Genomic DNA, 16,128 nt, shown 5'->3' on the forward strand with positions numbered 1-16,128 from the left:
AGTTTTTTTTGTTGTTGTTGATAAATTGTTTTGTAGTAGAAGCCAAAGTGAGCACAGAATTAGCCATGTTAAGCATAAAAAGAACTAACAGACTTGTGTGAAATTACTATATTTTGTTTGTCCATAATATAGAGCTAAAAGGGTTTTGAATGCCAAACATTACATTTATATTTTGATTTAGATGTGGAGCTGAAATGGGAAATTGGTGCAGCCCCTTATCTTCTCTTATTCAACACACATTGTAATTTTTTTTTTTTGTTATTATTTAATTTCATTACGTTTGTGTGTAGACAATTGTAATTGAGTTTTTTTTATTCATTTTTAGTATTTATTTTTCTCCCAAACCTTTCAGTTATTTTCTCCACACACACACACACACCCACACACACACAGGTCGGGTCTTTTCGGCGTCTTACGTTGTTATCATCATCATTGTCTTTTTATATATATGGTGCAAAGTCAAATTAAAAACTTAAAAAACACACACAAAACACACAAATACACAAACTGACTCAAAAAATACACAAGACAACAGAATTACACAAAATGACAACAAAAACACACAAAAAAACCTGTTTTTTACTTTATTAATGCTCAGATTGGTCATTATTCTAAAAGTGAACCCCAGATTTTTCAGGTTTAAGGTTTATTTTGCTTGACTTGGCCTTGAAGTTAGTTTTAGAAAGGTTTATACTAATCATACATCACAAAAAGTGAGCCGAGAGGCTTAAAGTTGTGTATTTAGTCCTTTCTCTCACTTTTCTTCCTCTTGTTTGATGACGTGCACTAGAAAAGCTCATCTGCTCGCTGTAAGGAAGTAAATACAACATGCTTTGAAAGTTGGCACCCTTTTGCTCAAAGCCAATGCATTATTTTACATCCGAGCTCTCTAATCTCACGGCGCTGCTGGGAATGTGCCGATGCTTGTTGTTCTCAACAAAACACAACAAACAATCATTGAGCCACTGCTGTAAAGAGCTTCTCTGTGGATGAAGATCTTCATAAACTCTAATGTCAGCTCCCAGCGGCCCCGTATGTGGCGTTAACAGATTAGCCAACAAATGGCCTTTCCGACGCTTCTTGCATAATCTCGTGGCATTAAAGTTATGTAATTATCGAACCCGAGCTGTTGCTGGCTGAAAAATCAAAGATGCTCACCGTATTGATCTCTCTGGAGCGTTTTTTTACTTACATGTCCAATAACAGGACTGCAAAAGTTGTTAGGGTCACACGCTGGCCGTTACAGATGGTGTTGAGGACAGCAGTGGAAGGGATGTAGAGATATATGTGTATTGAATGGATCGATGGACAGGGTTTCTGCATTTGTTAATGGGATTTTAGGAGCTTACACTGCAATACAGAGCAGAAATGCTGGAGCATGCATCAAGTTTTTAGACATCGGGATGTAAACGAACCATGAGCACATGACAACAAAATCAAAGCAAGAACAAAGCTCAGCCCTGTTAGAGCCGGATATGTAACTACGTCCCAAAAAAAAAAAAGTGCATTCAATAATGTAATTCCCTTCGATGCTGAGCCCAAAACATAAACTTTTTCCCTTTTTTATATGTAAAAACATTTTTTTATATACGTTTATATTTGTACACTGTATGATGGAAAGAAAAAAGTTACCAAAAACATCAAGGCTCTCCAAAACACTAATAATGAATAGAACACACATACACACACATTTCTGTATGATACTACTCTCTACATCAAAGCAATATGCCCTTTAACCATAAATTAGAGGTCGACCAATATATCGAGCCGATATATGGACTTATCAGCCGTTTTTTTTTTAGTCATTAAAGGAAAAAAGAAAAACATGAAAAATCATTAAAAAAAAAATGAATATACAAGAAAAAAGAAAAGTAATAATAATAATAATAATAATAATAATAACGTGCATGGGAGAGGTAGAAGCCAATAGGCTTACAAATAAAAAGCTGATATAATAGGATATGGATATAATATAATAGTGGCTGATCAAATATCCTTATCCTATTATATCCTTAAAAGGATAAGAATATTTGATCAGGCACACGTGTGGGCAGCTGACTGATGGAAGGACCCCGCATTTATATCATATGAGTGTTTCAATTGTATTTCATAATCAATGTGCCTTAAAAAAAAAAATTTAAAAAAAAGTATATCGGCCTCAAATAATGGCTTTAGATATCGGCCTTCGGCTGATTTATTTTTTTATTTTTTTAAATCATTATCTGCATCGGCCTTTGAAAATCCCATATCGGTCGAACTCTACCATAAATCATTGACTTACTCTATGGTTTAATAAAATTATTACACTATTAGGTCAAAATGTTTTGCCTGTCCCATAATGTAACAACTTGTTACATTTTGGACAAAACGTGTTAATGTTTTTGGCTCAGCCTCTTATTACATTAATCAGTTGTAACATTTGGGGTTTTATTACATTTCGGGCTCAGCTCATTATTGACCAGTTATTACATTTTGGTTTTTATTAAAAAAAATATATATATATATATAACAATTTGGGTCTTGTTACATATCAGACTCTAACAGACCCTAAATTATTTCTGTCATTTATAAACAATGATTCCAGGCCAGACTCTGAGGTTCATGGGATTTTCTAAATATACAACTTTAAGTAAAATGTTGAATTCGAAATTAGGAAATAGATGGAATTGTGTCCACATTTTGTAAATACAAAGTTTCATTATTTCTTCATCTGATTTGGTTTTTGTTTTTTTTTTAAATTGAGAGATGTTCTTTAACACTGGGTCAAAATGTTATATGTAAAATGATTTACTAGTTATTAAAATATATTTTTGCTTCATAAACGTCAACAATCTGTTTTTGTTGCAGAGTTGAGAAACGGCGTTCCAGCTCTGAGTATAAATCATGGATCAGGAACGCTAACCCTACAGCTTCCTCCTAAAGCCTCGGTCACTGACCGACGCTGGCACCGTCTGGACATCATCAGTGATGGAAAGGTGCGACACAATGGAACCATTTAGCTCATGCTGTGAGCCTGTATACTTAGTGTGGGTCATTGCAGTGCTGTGATTTTGTCTGTGTAGGCGGTTCAGCTGATCCTGGATCAGTGTCGTAACGTGGTGGTGAATGAGGTGGAGGGAGCTGGTGTCGATGCTCTGGTGACGGATGAGTCAGGCTGCAGAGCTGCAGGAGAGACTCCAGGGAACCAGAGGTAAGAGCCACCGCCCATTGCCACAGTTCAGTTTTCATTCAGAAATATGAAATCTGATGAAGTTTTTGAATGAGGCGGAGTCAAGCTTTAGGGTTGCTGGTCAGATGCAAACACAGGGTTATTATGTCAGTTACATATCCTCGTATTCATCCACTCTTCCTCCTCAGGTATCTGAACGTCTTCCAACCTCTTCAGCTGGGCGGAGTCAAGGAAATGTCTCCTCACCAGCGTTACCACAGTTTCACTGGATGCATCCGTAATTTAGTGATCGACAGTCAGGTAATTTTACCCAGTTTTTTCAAACAGTCTAATTAAGGCTACAGTATGTTCACACTCCAGGTCATTCCTAATTTTTGCCCATATCTGATTTTTCATGTCAATGTGAACAGTGCAATTCCATTTTTTTCAAGTCCAACCCAGACCATTTTTCGTATGTAGATATAAAGCCAATATTTTGCAATGAAACTGCTGTCTGCACGGCCAGGTCACGTTCTATCTATCTGACCTTTAGATCATCAAAATGCAATAACGTCATAATTCTGCATCCCAGATGAAGGGTGGGGGAGGGGGGAAACCCCAGTGGGGGATGGAGTGAAAAGGAAGGAGAGTGAGTTCTTAAAATTAATAAATATTATATTATACATATTATCATTTACACAGACACACAGAGAACAGATGCCACCATATTGACTTACTCTTTTTTCATATATTAATTAATTCTGGACTTATCAGTGGCTTTAAAATACGTGCAATGATTTTATTTTATATATTTTTGCAAGAATTTAGTTGGAAACGTGTCAATATTTTAGTTTTTTTTTTGCATGTTGCACTTGTGAGAAAACAAATGGAAACTCATTGGACCATAGCTCCGCCTCATTCAGTTTTTTGGAGGATATGAATTAATCTGCAACGTCTCCTCTAATTCATGATTTGAGTTTAACTTTTATCTGCTGTTCTTCACTTAAACACATCCGCTGACTCAGCACAAGGTGACCCTGGGCAGTCCATCACGGGGCCAACGGACAGTCAATCACGGCACTAAACCTCTCAAACCTTCCAGAAATTTAAGACCCTTTTCATGCCTGTAGTATTCGCTCTGCTTTAAGAAAAAAAAAAAAAAAAAAAAAAGGGACAGATTCTGTGTCCTTGGATAGTCTGCTTTGATTGGGCGATGTGTGGGAAAGCTCACCTGAACGCGGGGCTGCCTGGAAACATGACAGTAAAATATACAACAAACCTGACTACAATGTATCTGGATTTTCTTCTTAATTGTATTTCTTCCTTGTAAGTGCTTAATGATGGAAAGATTTATCCCAGTGCTTCGCTGCATGGCATTAAATAAGAGCTCAGTGTAAAAATACACTGAAACCAAATAAAACCACATGCAATTGAACTTTTGTGTGAAAGCACCAGATTCATCTAGATTTGAGTGTAGAGGTTTTCTGGAGCGGGGTCACCAGATGCCTTCAAGAAACTAAGAATATTTTTTCAACATTTTGAGCCCCTTTTTGCCTATTTTTACCCTTTTTCTGCAACTACACCAAATTTTCCATATTTTAACCTATTTTTTATCACTTTTTCTCACCATATTTTTGCTCCTTTTGATGCATTTTTGCTACATTACTCCTATTTCTGCCACTTCTCCAAATTTCAAAGCCTTTTGTGCATATTTTCTCTACTTTCAAGACATGATTCGGCACTTATAAACCATTCTCACCACTTTTCCCATCCCTAATGTTGCATACTGTATGTTTATTTTATTTTTTTTTTTTATTCAGTTTATTTCCGACATGGTTACATTCACTTTTTTTTTTTTTTTTTTTTTTTTACATTTTTTGTGTTGACCCACTATTGACACTTTTAACCTCTTTACATCATATTTCATGCTTATTTTTGACAATTTAACCACATTCATCATTTGTCACATGCATTGTTTGCCAGTTTAAACTAATTGTTCCAATATTGACACTTTGAACCCTTTTTACCTCTTTTTCTGTCCGTTTTTGGCCACTCTAATTTGTAACTTTCATACCAATTCCTGTGGTTTTTAAAATCACTTTTCACAACTTTTTCCACCATTTTTGACCACTTTTATTTCTGATTTAAACAAGGATTTACATCTTTAAGATGACTATATACTTTAAACTTCCAGGATTACAGTGGATATTATTCAGATAAATACATAAATGTGGTTATCACAGATTCATAGAACAATGGATCGTCATTTTGTTGACTTTATAGATTGGCCCCAAAAAGCTCTCCCCTTTATTCATGTTCTTCAATGTTCATGTCTGTGTTCAACCACCTTCAGGTACAGTGGGGGTCCGCAGGCTCTGGAACCTTTAATTTCGGGGTGACAGGCTGAAAAGGTTGAGAACCACTGCACTGGAGTATAAAGAAAAAGCTACAAACATTAGTTATCTAAAGCTCTCTCTTATTTAGTTACATTTATTTGTTTATTTGCAAATGATATTCAAACATTTCTGCATTCAAAGCATCAAATATCCATTTGTAGCTTCAGGTGTGGGTGTTTGCGTGTGTGTTCATGGTTAAACAAAGCTGCTGTCAAATCGGAGAGAAAAGAGAATTAGAAATAATCCTCTAATGCCTTGTTGGTTTTTTTTTTATGGTTATTCTTGATTTTGCTCTGAAGCACCTAAAAAATATGGCTGCACTGCTGCCAGAGGAAAATAATGGACTTGTCTGGGAAATTTACTGCATGTCAGATTCAGTTTTTTTGAAAATTCTGATCAATAAAGAAGAAAAGCTACCAATGTTTTATGGAACCGAAGCTCCTCTCGTTGATCATGGGATTTTACAACTACATGACAAGTCATAAAGTCTTCAAAGTCTTTTATTTGTCCTTTTAAAGAAAAAAGCTTTTTCCTCTCAGGTACTTGACCTTGCTTCTCCAGGCGAGAACGTGGACAGCGTCCCAGGTTGCGGGCTCACAGACGGGGTGTGTGTGACGGCTGCCGGCCCTTCCTGTGGCGTTCACGGCTCCTGCCTTGCTGACTGGGGCTCCTTTAGTTGCGAGTGCCACGCTGGGTTTTCAGGACACAAGTGTGACAAGGGTGAGGATCTGAGTGTGCATGTGTGGGTGCAATATTTCACAAAAAAGCATCAAAAGTAAGCCCTACGACACGTGTCAAACTCAATGCCTGGGGGACAAATCCAGTCCTTCAGTAGCTTTTTTATGGATGGCCAAATGTGGTTGTGTTTGAAGGTGCGACGTCAGGGACATTTAGGTTTGTTGTTAAATGTCTAGAGTGATAACTATTGTGTTTTCATATATTTTGGCTTTTAGCAAGGAGTTGAACCCCATCTATTCCGATTCCAGTTTGTTGTCCTCGCGGATTCGGATCTCCTCAGACCGGAACAGACTCGGTCCGGACTCATTTAGTGTCATTAATCCACAACAGTCAGTTTAGATGCACACGGAATCTGTAAAGCGTTTATGAAATGATTTATTAAGGTATCATTGCAGTCCAAACAAATCTGACATCGCACAGCCTTGAACCAAGCAGCAGCCATGTTGAAAGTCTCAGCTCTGTCTGTCCCTGAACCGCAGAGATATTTGAGCCACACACAGACAGACACACAGACATTCCTTGCTTTTATAGATAAGGTATCATGAAGGCTGTCATTAAGTGTCGTTCGTTACCCTTACCTTAACCCTACCTAACCTTAACCCTGACTCTATCTAACCCCACTAGATCCCTCCACCTAATCCCTCCCTACTCCCCCTTCCCTACCCCCTCCCCAGAACCCTTATATACACCCCCAACCACTACCTCAATCCTAACGCCAACCACTAGAGGGAGCTTACACTAAAACCTAAATGTAACATCTTAAATCAAACACCGTAAAATTAACCCAGAAAGGACAGGCAGGAATGCACCAAAAACACTTCCACCTCCACCCCATTTTGGGTAGCGGGGGGAGGCTGGAAGCTGGGTGAGGTCCAAACAGACCCGGTTGTGGTGAATCCCAAACTGGCTCCCATTTCTGACCCTCGGCTACAGTTCTATGAACCCTCATACTACATGACACATAACCTTATGACAGGGGGTCCACACGAACACAGAATGGAGAGGGTGCACCCATCCCTGACTTCTGATCCCTGCCCCATTCTGCATACGCTACAGCACTAACATCGCATATATACTGATACAATATCAGTGAGACAAGGAAGAGAGGAACATGAATGACAAGCGTCGGCCCATGCCTGCCTTTGATTCCCCATCTAAGTGGGGAGGCTCAGAACTCCCCGGGGGGTCTCATCAAGAATAAACATTCCCTTACATAACCCTAAGCCTTCGTTACCCTAATCCCTAACCTTATCCCCTAACCCTACCTAACATGAATAAAGTGTCATTAAGACACTTAATGACACTTTATTCATGCTAATGACAGATTCATGTCAGCCTTATGTTTACCACTTCAAGTCAAGTGTTACCGAAAGTGAAAATAGAAAACATGAATCATTGTGTAAATTACCAAATAATTGTTGTTGAAAGTGCGCAAAAAAAATTCCCAAATCCTGCAATTTTTTTTCCCAAATTCAATAAAAATGGGTTTTAGATATAGTTGATGCCTTCCATACTTTATTTTTTGAATTTACCACCATACCTTACCACCATACTGGTGGTAAATTCAAACCTAACGTGCACACGTTTGCTCCCATCCCTCTCAGTCGTTCCAGAGTTTTCCTTCAACTCCAGCAGCTTGGTGCGGTTTCAGCTCAGAGGCGGATCCAGCTCACGTCGCACCAATATCCAGCTGCTCCTCCGGACCAGAGCCACCTCAGGCACCCTGCTCTCCTTCATGTCCCGGGAAGCCAACGAGTACATCATTCTGGAGGTCAGTTTTAGCTCCTGGGCGTAAACTAAACACAAACACAATGTGGTGGTTATAAGTTACATATTAGATAGTGTATAAAAGCAGAATACTTTTACAGAGTCACTTTTTTGGTCATTCTGGCATTATTTGCATTCTCTGTTAACATAACCACGATTTACTCATAAAATATGTCACGCTGCCATATTCAACCATCATTATCATGGAACAAATTTACATATATTATTAAATCCATTGAGAGTTCCAGCTTAAATATCTTATCCTGAGTTACATTATCATGTGACCTTAAATGTACATTCTGATGATAAGAAATATCATTGAATAAGCAAAGCGACAACAATGTAGTTGCTCATACAACGGCTGCAATCTCTCATATTTACTTAAATGTTCAGGAATATATATTGTCCTATTATATATATAAATATACATTCATATTTTTACATTTTGCATGTCATGATATGATATCCTGATAAATCCCAATGATAAACAATACGATATACATCACACACGTCACTAAATCAATAATTACAAAATTCACCTTTGTAAATACAAAATGATAGGAAATGGATTTTAGATTTTTTTTTTTTTACTTGTGAGAACAAGTAAATAGTAACCAACTGCAATTCAAGTACAAATATCAAAAACAAGTTTATCAAACTGTCAAATTACATTAAAATCCAACAGATTTTAAAATGTATTAAGTTCTAAAAAATGTAACCACATACATCAATAAAAGTGCCAAGCATGTTTTATGAAATATCATAAAACAAAAAAAAAAAAAAAACGTGCTTGGATTATTTCCAACTAGGTCAGTGTTTGTTCTAAAGCTCGGTGCTGTCCTACAGTGGACCATATCTGTGATCATGTCTTAACAGTGAATGCCAAAGTGGTTTTCGACCTTACTTGTATTCCCTTCTTTGATTCTTTTAGGACTGCCTTAAAACACCCTGTCAGCTCTGTAGGTGTGAAGAGTCAGGAAGACTCTTAGTCTATTTGAGACTCTGTGAATTGAACAAAGCCTGATAAAAAGATTTTTCTTCCAAATGCTGTATTGACAGGACGCTTTAATCATTCATGGGCACTGGAATGACTGGCAGTCTTTTATTCTGAAGTACTGCTGAAAAGCCAAAACTAGAGAAAAAGAAAAGATTCCTTACTGGAAAAGGACTTTGATAAAAGTAAAAGACTATTAGGATATGACCTTTATGTAAATATTAAAGTAGCTGCTATGTTTGTACTGTATTTTAGTACAAGCAATAAATGGGTGGTATAAAGGTGAATCACTTGCCCAATTTACAGCTAATTGTCTGTTCTGGACGAGCTCATAAAGCTACATTAGATCAAAGTAAGATCAAAGTACAGACGTAGAGGAATGTGCATTGGAAAATTAAGAGTTGTTCTTCCCACAGATCGTGGAAGGTCTCGTCTCTGTCCGTTCCAACCTTGGTGACGGCGCTCACTCCCTGCAGCTACCCGTCCAACGGGTAGACATTGGGCAGTGGGTCCTGGTCAACCTCCATCGCCATGACAACATGTTCACTCTGCGACTGGAGCAAGGTGGAGGCTCACGTCAGGTCCAGGCTCGTCTGGGTAACAGCAAAGAGTTGGTGGTCCATCAAGCCAGCCTGACGGTCGGCAGCGGGCTCAGCAGTGGCGACCAGAATGACTTTCAGGGTGAGAGCTGAGTCTGATGATGGTACTTAAACAACATAGTGTAAATCCATCACAGTAATAAATATACTTTCATATCCTTCTCTTTGCTCTACTTACTCAAGGCCCAGGGGCCAAATCTGGCCCTTTAAAGTAGTGCTTCTCAACTGGTCTCACCCTGGGGCCCACATTTTGACATGGTTATTAAATTGCAACCCACTATTTTTTTAGATAGCTAAAATAGCTGTTGAAAACACATATTTCTTAAAATTTAAATATATATATTTTCCTGTGCAACATGCATTGCACAGCGTGCCTGTCAAAAGAAAAGTTTCTTTCAAAATAAAAGAGAAGTCCAACATGAGAGACATTAAGTATTTTTTTAATTTTTGACCAGCTGTCCACGACCCACCCAGTCCAGGTCCACGACCCACCAGTTGAGAATCACTCATTTAGAGCATCCATTTTGGCCCACGCGAGAAAGTAAAAAAGTCAGAAATCATGAATCATTGTGTAAATTACCAACTAATTCTGTTGTGGATATCTCCAAAATAATACAAAATTTCAATAAAACAATATCAGCAGAGCTCACATACAGTATTTACCATGCTTATATCACATGATGGCAGTCAATTTTTATCTCAAATTGTTAAACTCAATTTTTCCAAAATCCTGCAATTTTCTTCAAATTATTCCACAAAATATAACTAAAATAACAAAAATTGGCCACAAAATCGAAAGAATATAAAGTAAAGATCCTGCAGGGACTGATATGTGTCACTTATTTTATCATTTATTTTTACATGGAAGTGCAAACTAGAGCACAATAATGTTCAAATTACTCATTTTTCTGCCTAAAATCTGCAGCCCACTTAAGATAAACTGTTCAGTATTCGGCCCCTGAACTAAAATGAGTTTGACACCCCTGCTCTATAGTATTCAGAACAATAGTTTATTTTATATTTATTATTTTATTTATATATGTAAGCATATATATGTAACTGGAGGGGGGTTTTCGTCCAGGTTGTCTGCGGGACGTTCGTTTTAACAGCCAGCTCCTCCCTCTGGACGGGCAGAGTCGTGACCTGGTGGCAGTGCTTGAAGCACGTGGCGTCACCCCAGGGTGCTCGAGTGACGCCTGCAGCAGTCAGCCCTGCCAGAGCCCACTGCGATGCATCGACCTGTGGAGGAAACACCAGTGCAAGTAAATATACACATACGTGAACTCCTGAGATGACTTAGCCTTCTTTTAAAGCACTTCTTACCTGATCTCCGTCATCTCCCAGGTGTCCCGGAGGTCAGGTTACAGTGACTGAGAACTCTGGTCAGCAGCGGTGTGCGCCGTCGCCGTGTGGACCCACCTCCTGCCGAAACGGCGGCACTTGTCAGGCGCTGACGCCCGACAGCTACCAGTGCCGCTGTCAGGAGGGCTTCAGGGGTCAGCGCTGTGAGCTGGGCCAGGTCAAAGGTCACCGACTGGCTGCCCTCAGCCCCAGCTCCATCCTGGCCATCAGCATGTGTCTGCTCGTCTTCTTCGGTAAGAGCCAGGAGAGCCATTAAATGAAAGACATTTACAGAGAATAAGTTATACTTGGAGTTACCTCAACTAAAGGATATTGAACGTAAACCATTTTGATCAATTAATATTCTGTAAAATTAATATCCACCATAAAAATACACCTAAAGTTAGATAAATAAAGAAGGTTGTTACCTTATTAATTTCTAACCAAAGGGAAAACAAACATGGAGTTTTCTTTGTGTAAGATGCACAATTTACAGGGTTTCCAGTACTATACTTCTTACTGGTCATTCATCTTTGATTAGTTCAATTCAGCCTTAAATTAAACGTTTGACTAAACTCAGGCAGGTAATCAGTAACCACCGTTTAGTTCTTTAAGCAGGAGTGGACTGGCCACCTGGCATACCGAGCATCATACCGGTGGGCCGTTGATCCATAGTGGGCCGGTCCGTTACGTGTTTTTTTTTTTTTTGTTTTTTTTCAATGAACGAGTGGAGGCAGAAATGATAGGTGGCAAAAATGGTCAAAAATTGGCAAAAAAAAAAAACAGTGAAAAGTCACTAAAGTGACAGCAGTCAAGAGTGGCAAAAAAATTGGCAAATAAAGAGAAAACAGGTGGTATGTAATGGCAAAGGGTAGCTTAAATGGGATAAATGTGGAAAACATAGTGAAAAAGGGCTAAACCTTAGAGCAAAGAGGTAAAATGTAGGGGAAAATGGAAACAAGTGGTATTTATTGGAAAAAGGTAGCTTATTTGGATTAAAGAAAGGACAAAAAATGGTTAAAGTGTCAAAAAAAAAAAACTTGCAAAAATGAACAAAAAATAGGAATATGTGGTATTTGTTGTCAAGAGGAAGCTAAAGTCTGAAAAAAGTGTCAAAACTTTTTGAAAAGGGGAAAACTGGGACAAAAGAAGTAGCAAAATTACCAAAGAAAATAGGTAAAAAAGGGTTTAAAAGTTTCCCCCATTTAAGGTTTCTGGGAGAATAATAATACAAATTGAGACATAAATAGCCACATGTTGAGCATCACACTTAATAATAGTTTGTACATGGTGTCCTCTGATAGTGGGTTGATCTGAACAGAAAATGCCAGGGCTGAATTTTTGTCCCAGTACGCGTACTCCCCTGCCTTAAGTAGTCTGACACGACCAAAAAATATTTTTGATCTTTCAACTTAATTTGTACTCGTCCACACACGCACACGCACACGCACACACACCTTGTGAAGACAGTTTGTTCTATTCTTGTGTAACATTTCCCAGATCGATTTGTTTACCCGTTAGCATTAATCATGGATGTGCAAAACGGTGCCGTCACAGAAAGCTGTATGTTACATAAAGGTTACAAAATAACTGTCAATGTAATGGATCAGATTTTCAACTCGCACACATCTGGATCGCTGACATCTGTCTCGTAGTCAAGTAGCATGTTCCATGTTGCATAAAACCCAATATTGCAGATGTTCTGCTCTCCTTCCAAAGGACGGTTCACCTGGAGGTGCATTTTGTGGACAGATTATTTTTCTAAATCTGACCTCGGAGCTCCTGTGCATGAAAAATGTAAAGTAAAGGTTGTTAACCTCCAACGCCCCCACCACCAGCGGGCTCATTTGCTTTTCACCTGTTTGTAGTAATTACGCTAATGTTCCTAAATGGACTCAGTGCTAATTTATGGAGGCCAAATGACTCCACGGAGCAGCTTTAATGAGGCGCTGCTAAAAATGCACAGGAAGAGTATTAATGTCTGTCTGGGTGGTGCAAAGGATGCATATTTATACCCCTCCTTGTGTGTGTGTGTGCGTGTGTGTGTGTCTGTGTGTGTGTAGCGGTGCTAGTAGCGGTGACGGTGTGGAACCAGAAAGGAAGCCGGAACAAGTTTAGAAAGCGAGGAGTTTACCACATCCCTGCTGAGCATGAGAGCTGGGAGGACATCCGAGAAAACATCCTCAACTACAACGAAGAGGGAGGAGGGGAGCAGGACCAGGTACACACAACACACACACACACACACACACACACACAACATTGCCCAACTTTAAGCATAACAACTTAGGTTTTATTTGCTCAATGTGGACCTCTGTCATTAGGATGAACATTTCCCAAAGCTTGTTAGAGGGTTGTCATCTAGAGAAAAGTGTGGGAGTTGGAAAAAACTGAGCTCGGGTTTTTTCTTCTTTGTGCTTCGTTACTGAAAACTGTCCACAGACGTTTCTAAGTCACCATAAAATGATGTTAGCCTGCGATGGACTGGCACCCTGTCCAGGGTGTACCCCTGCCTAGCACCCGATGACAGCGGGGATAGACACGAGCAAACACACGGGACCTCATTAAGGAGCAAACAGGCTGAAAACTGGATGAAAAGCTTTCATCTAAATACAGAAATCACAGAAATTTTAGAAATTATCAAAAATAAAGTGTTGAGAAACTTTGAAAATTTGACAAAGGTTCTTTTACAAGGATGTTTGAGTCTAAGGCAAATATTAAAATGTACTGTTAGCTGTGGCAGGTAGAAGTTATTTTCAATTCATTTCTAATTGTTACCAACAATAAAAATGTATCAAATGTTTCTGAATTTATTAAATTGATAAGAAGCTTCTGTCACTTAGATGATTGGTTGGTTGGTTGGTGAGGGTGTGGCTTGAGTGGGTCGTGCTGTTGTTGGCTAGGTGTATTGTTGCTTGCTTGCTTATTTCATGGTTGCTTGATTGATTGGGTGTTTTGTTGGGTGGTTGGTTGGTTGAATATGTTGTTGGTTGCTTTGTTGTTTTCTTGGTTTTTACATGGGTTTGATGGATGAGGCGGGGTTTTGGTAGTTGGTTGGTTGGTTGGTTGGTTGGTGAGGCTTTGTGGCTTGGGTGGGTCGTGGTGTTTGTTAGGTGTATTGTTGCTTGCTTGGTTACATTAGGCGTGGTTGCTTGATTGATTGGGTGTATTGTTGGCTGCTTGGTTGGTTTTTGCGTGGGTTCGGTAGATGAGGGGTGGTTTTGGTAGTTGGTTGGATGGTTGGTTGCGTAGTTGGTTGGTTTCTTGGTTGATTTGTTCCGTGGTTTGTTATGTTGCATGGTTTGTGTGTTGGTTGCTTGCTTGGTTTGGTGTGTTGGAGGTTGCTTGCTTTTTTGTTTTTTGGTTGGTTGATAGATTGACTACAAAAATATTTTCTGTCCTTCTTCCCATCCTTACAGAACGGTTATGACATCACAGAACTGAAGCGCCCGCTCTGCTCCAGCCTGTCCCAGTCGTCTTCCTGCACTACGGCACCGCTCATCAAATCCTCTCCAGGCTCTCAGGAAGAGGTCCATCCCTCCGGCTCCTCCTGCAGCTCAGGCGCACCCTACCTCAGCATTCCACATCACCACCACCACCATCAGCACTCCCCCAACTACACCAGTGACACAACCTACACCCCCTACACTGGGAGAGACGCAGACACTGGTGATGTGAGCAGTTACGCCGAAGCCCCGCCCGGCACTCGCTCCCACACAGACTTCAAAAGCTACGTGACGCGAATCATCTGGGAGGCAGACAATGACAGCGAGGCGTTGCCGCCGGATGCCTACCACGTGTGGTGTGTGGAAGGCTCCGGCTCATTGGCCGGTAGCCTCAGCTCGTTGGGGTCCGCTGCCTCCCGTAGAAACCTCCCGAGGGAGGAAGAGGATGAAAGGGAGAATGAGCGACACTTCGGTTATGACAGGCTGTTGCTTTGGGGCCCCAAGTTTCAGGCTCTGAGTGAGATGTACGACCGGCCCCAGCTGGCTCTCACATACAGGGACGCGATGGCCTACATACAGAGGAGCCACAGCCAGGACCAACTGCCTCAGCACCATTAGGGGCCGCGGCACAACCACAGCAACAGTGTTTACAGAGGTGGAGAACGGCCAGAATGCTGCACTCAAGTCGAAAAAAACTTGAGATATGCAAAACAATCTCAGCAATTATTTTGCTGTAGACTTTATACTTTGCCAAAACAATCACAGAACTAACACGAAACAAGCGTCATCAGCAAATTACCCTAAAGTCCAATTTCATTACTTTTCGCCTTTAACAATGCCAATGTCTGGAGCTACAATTATTAACATCGGGTTTCCTTTCAACTGCCTCTTTTTACCTCAACAACTGGCAAACCTTCTACATTATTGTTTTATAGATCCAATCAGCAGCTTGGGGGAGCTCTACTGCCCCCTACTGGACAGGGACTGTAGCCATAGTTTAGAAACTGACTCCCAAAACAATTTTAATGTGTGTGCGTAAAGAAAACATATTACACGTTTGGTTTCTTCTGTTGCTTTTTTCTGTTTGTGTTCAGTAAAATTACTACACCTTTAGTGAAGAAATGTGATCCATTCGGCAGTAGTCCCATATTTTTGTTCTGTAAATAATAATAAATGATCATTATTATGTAATAATTAATTATATGATAATTATTTATTATATTATAATAATGGTGACTCTCAGGAACCTGGTTTTACAGAAGCTTTCAGCATTTCTCATGGTGTGAGGTTTAACATTGATGTCCAAAATCTCTGGAGCATGTTGGCAAAAAAAAAAAAAAAGCGCCAAAAACGTGGCAAGAAAAGAGTGAAAAGTGACTAAAATGGGCTAAAAGCAGTCAAGAGTGACAAAAAAAAATGGACAAAAGGTAGCTTAAATGAGCAAAATGTGGCAAAACAATAGCGAAAAAGGGCAAAAATGTGGAACAATGAGAATTCCCTACAAAATATAAGGAAAAGACTGTTGTTTATTGGGCAAAATGTAGCTTATTTGGATGAAAAGTAGCAAAAAATATTTAAAGAATTAAAAAAAAAATTGGATAAAAAATGTCAAAAAATTAGGAAAAAGGGAAATAAAAGGGACAAAGGTGGTTGCAAAATGACCAAAGAAAAAGGTAAAAATTGGTCAAAAGGTTTCCAC

At 39.5% G+C, this 16,128-nt stretch overlaps 1 protein-coding gene across 1 annotated transcript in view; it reads left to right on the forward strand.

Annotated features, from left to right (window-relative positions):
* The window catches only part of LOC114478434 (neural-cadherin), a 159,028-nt gene extending 143,171 nt beyond the window's left edge, over nucleotides 1-15,857 (forward strand). Inside the window, 10 exon segments of the mRNA XM_074783833.1 lie at nucleotides 2,848-2,975; nucleotides 3,063-3,190; nucleotides 3,358-3,469; nucleotides 6,084-6,264; nucleotides 7,887-8,053; nucleotides 9,460-9,724; nucleotides 10,724-10,904; nucleotides 10,987-11,237; nucleotides 13,047-13,204; nucleotides 14,403-15,857. Coding sequence (XP_074639934.1) covers nucleotides 2,848-2,975; nucleotides 3,063-3,190; nucleotides 3,358-3,469; nucleotides 6,084-6,264; nucleotides 7,887-8,053; nucleotides 9,460-9,724; nucleotides 10,724-10,904; nucleotides 10,987-11,237; nucleotides 13,047-13,204; nucleotides 14,403-15,047 — 2,216 coding nt within the window. The 3' untranslated portion in view covers nucleotides 15,048-15,857.
* Nucleotides 15,858-16,128: the final 271 nt, after the last annotated feature.

The sequence above is a fragment of the Gouania willdenowi genome, chromosome 16 (genome assembly GCF_900634775.1).
Source record: "Gouania willdenowi chromosome 16, fGouWil2.1, whole genome shotgun sequence".
Classification (NCBI taxonomy): Eukaryota; Metazoa; Chordata; class Actinopteri; order Blenniiformes; family Gobiesocidae; genus Gouania; species Gouania willdenowi.